This window comes from Acanthisitta chloris, unplaced genomic scaffold (assembly GCF_000695815.1).
Source record: "Acanthisitta chloris isolate BGI_N310 unplaced genomic scaffold, ASM69581v1 scaffold24385, whole genome shotgun sequence".
Lineage (NCBI taxonomy): Eukaryota > Metazoa > Chordata > Aves > Passeriformes > Acanthisittidae > Acanthisitta > Acanthisitta chloris.
The window spans coordinates 15,308-23,971 of record NW_008672464.1 but is presented as its reverse complement, the minus strand read 5'-3'; the positions used below and the strand labels follow the sequence as shown (position 1 = coordinate 23,971).

General features: G+C 55.6%; 1 protein-coding gene across 1 annotated transcript; it reads right to left on the bottom strand.

Annotated features, from left to right (window-relative positions):
• Positions 1-944: 944 nt before the first annotated feature.
• ARSI (arylsulfatase family, member I) lies at positions 945-3,781 on the bottom strand. Its single transcript, XM_009074541.1, has 2 exons — positions 3,462-3,781; positions 945-2,346 (listed from the first exon to the last, which is right to left on the bottom strand). The coding sequence occupies exons 1-2, from the start codon at positions 3,779-3,781 to the stop codon at positions 945-947; spliced, it is 1,722 nt and encodes a 573-aa protein (XP_009072789.1).
• Between the last annotated feature and the right edge of the window lie 4,883 nt (positions 3,782-8,664).

The window sequence follows — 8,664 nt, the reverse complement described above, 5'->3', positions numbered from 1 at the left end:
GGGCATAGGTATGGTCTCAGCGCTGAGAAGGGACAGCCAGGGGTGGTTGGCTGGTTAGATGCGTAGAATGCATGGGGAGGAAGATGGGGCCAAGCACGTGGGGTGTCCAGACAGGAGGAACTGTGAGTGAAAGTGTCTGCTGGGTGACTGATCCATGTAAACTCCACCAGAGCCAGTGGAAAACCTGCCTTCCAAATGCAGGGCAATAGAGAACCACCTGTCCTCCGAGCACATCCAATCATGACTCCAGCAGCCACAGCTCCTCATCAGGACTCTCTTGGCCCCACAAGCCAGTGGAGAGGGGAAGCCATAGTTCCACTTGAGGTCCCTGTAGCAGCATGGCTGAGTACAGCCACGTCAGTCTCAGGTCTGACATCCATGGTCAGGAATCCATTCTTCCACAAAGAAGTATAAGAGGGAAACACTGTGATCTTGGGTTTTGGGGAGGTCGTTGAGTTCACAGAGCAAGAGCAGTGGTGGCAGCTGCCTGGGAGCAGGCTGAAAGCCAGGAGCACGTAAATACAGGGAAACAGAGAGGGTCAACCTGCAGGCAGAGCCTCCCGTGCTTCTTCCTGCCCTTGCAATGGCCAAAACTTAAAGCTTATGATTGCCTGCAGAGTCCTTGAGGGAAGAGTCTCTCTCTTTGGAAAGGGCTGTGTACAGGCCAGCTCAGCTCAGCAGACTTGTACACCACTGCCAAGCACTGTGGCAGAGCCCACATCACCTTCCTCTCCCACCAGAACCACCTCCCTGCAGCCACTGCTCCAGACAGAGAGGAGGTGTTTTGGGGTGAACCCTGGAGCAAGGAAAAGCAAGAGAGTGCTGGAGACCTCTCCATCTGTCCTTCTCTCTGGCTCCCACTCCATGGCACTGCAGTCCAGAGCTCCACCTTGTCCAGGATGGGTCGACGCTAGGGGGTCTCCTGATGCTGGGGGAGATTCCCATCAGATGCGATTGGACATGAGCCTGGTGTTCAGCTTGCGGAAGAAAGAGCGCAGCTTGCAGATCTTGCACTTCTTCTTCTTGTTCCTACTTTTCAGGGGCTCCCGACCACCTTCCCACTCTTCCCCTTCATCCTCACTGGCCCAAGGTCCCCAGGCGCCGCCGTTGAAGTCCGGGTGAGCCCGGGGGTTCTCCGCAGGGTACCGCACCGGGATGGCTGTCCGGTTGTAGTGCACCAACCTCATCAAGAGGGTCCTGACCACATCTGGGCGCTGGTCTGAGAGGTCATAGCGCTCATAGGGGTCAGCAGTGATGTTAAAGAGCCACACAGACTTCCTCAGGCCATCAGTGAGACGCTCCAGGTTCCACCAGCTGCCCGGGAAGTTGGTCAGGGTCTGTGGGGGGATCCAGTCGCTGTATCCTGGGTCACCAGTGAGGAGCTTCCACTCCCCAACCCGGATGGAAGCTTGCACAGCTGTGTTCCAGATGCCAAAACCATCCTCCAAGGAGCCATACTTGGCGTGGTTGTACAAGGGGTCAATGTTGTGCAGAATTTCGGTGCGTGGTGACTCCTTGCCCTCACTGATGGCAGGCCACACATTGTAGCCATCCAAGTCTGGGACATTGCTCAGGTTGCCCCTGGCCAGGCTGACCAGAGTCGGGTACCAGTCTGTGATGTGAACCAGTGCCCAGCTTGTCCGACGCTTGCGCTTGATTAGGGGACTGTGGACAAAACCAATGCCACGGACTCCTCCTTCCCAGTATGTCCCTTTGCGGCCCCGTAGTGGCCAGTTGCTTCCCCCAGAGAAGGTCTGCCCACCGTTGTCAGTGGAGAACACGATCACACTGTTGTCATAATAACCATACTTCTTGAGGGCCCAGGTGATGTTCTTCACCGCCTCGTCCATGCAGGTCACCATGGCAGCATATTTGCGGCGAGCAACATTGCCCATGGAGCGGTAGCGGTAGATGTACTCCTTAGGCGACTGCAGAGGTGTGTGGACTGCTTGGAAGGCCACATAGATGAAGATGGGCTCTTTGGGGCTGTGGGATGCCAGAATCTTGCTGACACGCTGGGCATAGAGGAAGGTGGAGTACTTCCCACTCTGGTCCCAAGCCACGTCCTCCCCTTCGTGCAGGTCGTAGCCACAGACCCCTGGCCCATCACAGTTGTCATAAGTGTAGTAGTCCACATTGCCTGTCAGGGAGCCCAGGAAGGTGTCGAAGCCCCGGCGGGTGGGCAGGCACTCCTTCTTGTAGAAGCCAAGGTGCCACTTACCCACCATGTGTGTGGAGTATCCAGCTTCCTGTAGCTTCTGTGGCAGGGTGACCTGGTCGAGGGGCAGGCAGTTGGGCTGCCGAGGGCGGATGATGGAGTGCTGCAGCCCTGTGTGGATCTGGTACCTGTTGGGAAGAGCCAGGAGGAATCAACGGTGATGGGGAGCAGGGCTGAGTGAGGATGTGATGGTACTTTATGTGCTGGAGGCCCAAAAGACATGCGGATCTCCATGTCACCCAACCAAGACCCACAATGCAAGCTCCAGGCAGAGACAGGGAGCTCCTCATCCATCCATCCACAAGTACCAAAAGCAGATGCAAAAAACACAGAGAGGGGCTCAGCAGACATCTCACACGGGTGCTACCAGAAGTTGTCCCCGCTGCTTCCAGCCCAGGGATGTGGCTGGGCTGTGTCAGGGCTGGGCAGCACAAGCAAACAGGCTTGCAGTGTCCCACCTGGATATACCCATCATCCCTGTCCTCCCTTGCTTTGCATACCCTGGAGATGCCTGGGACCTTTCAAGAGCCATCAGGAGAGAAGAGAGGCTTTTGCCTGGACCCCAGAAGGCTCAACCCACCCCCAGACAGTAGGTGACCACATCTGTGGGCACCTCCCTGGGGCCCACTCCTCAGCAGATACTCTAGTGGGATCTGCCTCCTGCAGTGAATGATGACCACCCAGCAGTGCTCCAGGGAAATCCCCACCTGTCCTAGCCTAGGAGGCAGAATGGCCTAGAATAAGGGGAGGCCTGACTGTGCTACCACTGCAGAGGGTGGTGGTAGCATCCAGCATCCAGCCTGTCCTGGACTGTGCAGCACTGAATACACATGCAGGGAAAGCATGGACCAAGGGACTCAAAAATGCAGGGAAGAATGATCCTTTGACCCCATAGCAAATTCCCGTGGGCTGGTGTGGCCAACACATGGGACTACCTAGGGACACAGCTCCTTGCCTGGCACCGAAGCATTTCATGACCAGAGATCACCCACTCCCAAAGTCACATCCATTACCCAACAGCATCCACATTTTCAGCCTTGCCATGTGCCACTATTTATCCTGTGTGAAAATCAGCTGTTCACCCAAGGACCCTTCTAGAGGAATCCAGATCTGCTGGAGGATCTCCATCATGTGGCAACACACCAGGGCACCAATCTAGCAGCAAGCTGGGGTTAAGCCCCTCAGAGCTGTGCAAGGGACCAAAGCAGGGACATGAGTGGGGTGTGAGCAGGCACTGGCTTACCTGCCAGTTATCAGCTGGCTCCGGGACGGGGTGCAGATGGGCTGGATGTAGTAGTTCTCCAGCTTCACTCCCTCTGCTGCCAACCTGTCCAGTGTTGGCGTCTGGATATCTGAGCCGTGATACCCAACGTCATGGTAGCCCTGGTCATCAGTCAGAATGAAGATGATGTGGGGTGGCCTGGCAAATGTGGGCGGCAGTGATTTCTCCATGGGGTCCGTGGCCACATCAGCCACCAAACTGGGCTTCATCCAGTCCCAGGATAAATAGCCAAAGCTGAGCAGGCTGACGAGTGAGAAGCCTGTGAGGGCATAGACAGCCATCCTGGAGCACGCTGTGCTGCCTGCCAAGGGAGTTACTGTCCCAGCATCGTCTCAGAGCCACAGAAAAGGAGGTCTCCCCCTCCTCCAGGAGAGCCCCCTGAACTAGGGGATGGTCTCCTCAACTCCTGCAGCTGGTTTTGCAGGAGCAGCTCCCATGAAGGCACACTCGTGTGCACACAAAGAGCTTAATCCGCCGGGGCTGGGTTGCCTTCAGTCAAAAGAAAATAACCCTCGCGCCGCTCCAATCAAACACATCTGCACGGCAGGACAGACTCCTTGCAGGGTCTGACGGCAGCCCCGAGCTGCTCACCAGCGTCCCGAGCACTGGAAACACTTCCTGGCTTCCTTAGGAAAAGCCCCATAAAATCCTCTTCAGAGAAAGTCGCTGGCTTCTGCTCTGCTCCAGCCCTGCGCCTGCCCAGCTGTCCGGACGGTTTGCTCGGGATACGATGATCCTTCTCTTTAGACTCCTGCGGAAGAGGGTGCTAAAGTTCAAGCCCAGGGGTGCCGAACTCTCCTCCTCACTCTCAGGGCAAGAGCCGCCCTCTGCTTTTCCCAACCTCTGCTCCAAGGCAGTCCCAACATCTGCCCGGGACGTGGGCTACACCGCCAGGTTTATGGGGAGCCGCCAGCTCGGCCCCTCCCAGTTCAGCAGCTCCAGGAAAAAGCTGGGAAGCCCCAGAGTGTGCAGGGTCCTAAGCCTGGCATTCCCTGAGCTGCCGACACTTCCCTCCCTGCTTGCCACGAGATGTGTGACCGATGGATCAGGAGCCTTGGTGGGATGCTCAGGGGATGCCCTGTAGCATCCAACACGGGAGGGCAGCAGGAAGGGCTGGGTCCCTGGGAGGGACGGCTGGGGCCAGCTGCCAGGATCATCATCCAAGTAAATACTGGGTAAGGAGAAGCTGCAAAACTTGTTGGGACATCCCCAGTGTTGAATAAAACCACCTGGGGGCTTGCAGAGCACAACAGAGTGGGGTGGGTGCTGCTGCACCCATTTTCCAAGTGGGGAAACTGAGTCAGAGAGATACCCTTCATATTGGCCATGGTCACAGCCAGCCAGGGGCAAGTTTTGGTGGGAACCAGAGACTTCTGCCAATGCAGAGATACTGATCTGAGCTTGGGGTATGGGGACAAAGGGCCAGATCCATATCCTGATGCTTCATGGGAGGCTCTTGGGAGAGATGAGCAATGCCCCTGTGCAATTCCTTCGCGGGGCCAGCATTCCCCAGGCATCAGGAAACCCTCACACCTGGCATGCATCTCACCCCCTGCCTTCCCCAGGGCAGGACTTGGCCCAGGAAGGGGGATTTTGGTAGTACAAATCCACTCACATTCACCCACTCCTGGTAGAGCCAGGAGCTGAGTCCTTTGGCTGTTTGCAGGTGAACCCAAGGGGTCCCAGCATGCAGAGCATGCTGACAGCCCCCCAGCCCACACACCCACACACCCCACCTGCCTTTAGGACTGCAGGGCTGCGGCAGGCGCTCACTGGGGGATTTGGGAGAGCTCTGCCTTCAGAGCTCGCTCAGAAGAGCGACTGAGAGAGATGGCTCCAGGTCCCCTACGCCCCTCTCCCTAAATCCCCTTCTCTGGGTCTCCTCCCCTGCACTCTCCCCCTGTATTTTCTGCCCTTTCCCTGACCCTTCAGCCCCCTGTGCCCCAAGTCTCCCCACTGCCCCATGCCAGACTGCCCCATAGGACCACAGGCACTGTGGATGAGTGGGGAGGAGGGAACACAAGGCTCCCCACTCCCAGAGACGGGTGACTCTCAGGAATAGCAAAGGGAAGGTGGGCTTCTCCCTCTTGGCGGCAGGCACAGGAAGAGGGGATGGGGATGAGAACGAGGATGGAGACTGGGACAGACCCTGTTTCAGCCAGGGCTTGGAGGTTTGCAGGAGCACAGGGAGGGGTGTGGGGGACCGGAACAGGAGGCAGGGATGGATAGCTGTGTTCTGTGCCTTTCCCTGCTGGCAGGAACCCCTGCTTGCTTGATGGAGCACAGCAGGGCTGGGTCGAGCCCTTCAGTGAGGTTTGATTAATCCCCAGGGGTTCATCACTCATTTCTTCCGCCTGCTTCTCTTCTCCCTTCCCCTCACTCCTTCCCACTGCTCACCTCCCTCTTCTCCCTCAACATCTTTAATTTTGAACAATTCCCTCCTCTTGGAAAAACTTGGACCTGATAGAAGGGAAACAGAGGTGTGGGACCCTCACCTCCTGGGTCCTGTGTGCTCCCATACATGTGGCTCCATGTACACTCTGAACCAGAGACAGAGTTATTGCCAGGGATTGTAATCACAACTCTTTCCAAATAATAAATAATAGACAGTTTGGGTGAATATTACAGATGAGAAAGGAAATTGAAGATGTCAGGGCTGAGACATGGCAGAGAAAGTGAGCTTAAGGCAGCACAGATCACTGATAAACTGTCTTGCTTGGGGCCAGAGGAGTAGGAGGGAGGCACAGGAGGGGGCAGTGGAAGGGATGTGTGGCTGCAGGAGCAGGGCTGGAGCCCACACACCTTCTGGGTGTGTGGATTTGCTGCTCCATCAGCAACTGTGGCACTGTGATGGGTCACATCCAGCTCATACCCATCCAGGGCAAGGAGGCACAGGCTGGGAGAGTCACCCTGAGCTTAAGCTACTGTGAATGGTCAAAGCTCAGAGGGTTGAAAGGAGAGAAGGATGTGGCAGCAGGGACATGGACACAAGATGGCATGGGGAGGAGACCTTCTGTGCCCACCAAGGCAGCCAGCTCAGTGAAATCAGTGGCAGCTCTGAGCTGGTCCCAGGTCTGGGGAGGAAAGAGCAGGGTTAACTCAGTGCAGGGACCTTTTCCAAGAGCCTAAGGGTGAATAAATAGTGATTTTGTTGGCAGTGACCCTGCTCTGAAGGTTCAGGGACAGCTGGCTGGGTCCCAGCAGTACACAGACACCTTCTGGGTGCTCCTCCAAGAAATGATAAAAAGATGAAAAGCAGCAAGGGGTACAGTGAAAACACTCTAGATCCCAGCAAATGGGGTGTGATGGGACCCTCAAACCAGCCCCACTGAAATCAACTGACAGGAGGCAGGAGGAAGGAGAGACTGTCAGGGAGGAGGAGGAAGGAATTACAAGTCTGGAGTTTTGGGGTCAGGACGATTTAAGCCGTCTGCACAGCTGCTCTGAGGGTGATTAATGCATCACAAGGTCTAGAGATGGAAAAAGTACTCAGGCCTGCAGGCACCTTAATTCAAGGCAGTCACTCGTCCAACCTCACTCAAAGATGTCTCAACAGCCAGGAGCTTCCTTGGAGAGCTCCAGCATGTTGCACAATGGGGAGATTTCCCCTGGCAGCTGGCCCAGCCATGAATGCTGAACCAGCCAGCAGACCCTGCCTGCTTTGGTCCTGCCTCTGCCCTGGCGAGGACAGCCCTGCTCCTCCCCATCCCATCAGCTGCTGTGACAAGAGACACTGAATCTCCCTCCCAGCCTGATCTCCAGTGTTGTTACCAGTTCAAGGTGATGGGGAGCTCCACGGGGTGAGCTGGGTGCTGGATGTAGGGCTGGCAGAAACTCTGTGGACAGAGCATCACCCACCCACACCCCAGCTGAGCTTTCCCAGCCCAGAGCATCACCCACCTGGACCCCAACTGATCTTCCCAGCCCAGAGCATCACCCACCTGCACCCCAGACCAGCCCTTCCATGTGCCTGCAGAGCTTTCCCAACTGGGACCAAGCCCTCAACACTGAGGAATCACACAACACCCAGGATAAAGCCACCAGCCAAAGCCTGATGTGCTCCTTTTTGGTGCTTTGAAGCCCAGCAACATGACCTGTGAGGCAGCAGACCCTGCCCAGTGCCAGGACGAGGTCCCTTCATGTCCCTGCAGCTGGCACAGCTCCTCACATTTGCACAGCTGGTGCTCTGACCAAATATTTAATTATTACCTTTTTCTTTTTTTTAATTATTAATTTTATGTGGCCTGGGGCAAGAATGAAAATAAACACAGCCCTTCCTGCTTTTTTCTCCCCACCGCCCCCCGCTCCGGCCGCACTTGCGTTTTGGCTCCGAAAGTGCTCACTGCAAATGGGGTTATGCAAACAGGCTCCACATATTTCTCCACGCCTGCGATCTGCCACGAGGGCCACACAGCAAAGTTTAAAACTAAGCTTCAAATCGTTTTTTTTTTAAAAACTTTTTTTCTCCCTTTTCTTTATTTTTTAACCCTTCCTAGGGCCGGAGTCCTTTCAGCCCTCAATACTGCCTTTCTCTTGCCATCAATGGGGCATTATGGCAGGGGAATTATTGGAAGCAGAACTCCCAGGCTTTACAATGGAAGCTCTGTGCAAGGCAAATATTGCACAATCTGTTTGCACGCTGCCTGCTCACTGCCCTTCCCCCTCGGCAGCCCCACTCACGCCTCGGCCTCCAGCCTGCTGAAACAGGACCTTAAAAATCAGAAAAATGAAAGGTTTTTAATAAGTCCCCTCTCTCCTGCTTCAGAGCAAGACATTTGACCTAACAGGGCATCGGGGAGCCTCGAAAAAACACCTCTTGCCGCTCTCACCTCTTAGATGTTTAAGGGTTTCCGCTCTCCCCGGCCAACGTGTGATGCATTTACTCTTTTATTGGCGTGATGAAAGAGCCCAGGCAAGTCTGGAAAAGAAGGGAGCAGTCCCAGGAATGGGGAAAGGTTGTTATTTTGTCTAGAAAGGGGGGAAAAGGCTGAGAGGTGGGGTTGGCCAAGTGATTTGCGGGGAAGGAAGGAGGCTAGAGGCATCACCAGTCCCAAACCCAGCATAGGATGGGGCTGGAGGTGAACACCTCTCCATCAACTTTGGGAGCCTCCAAGAGTTCCTGGCCATCATGTCTTTGGCCTGGTGATGGGTCATGGCCCTGTCC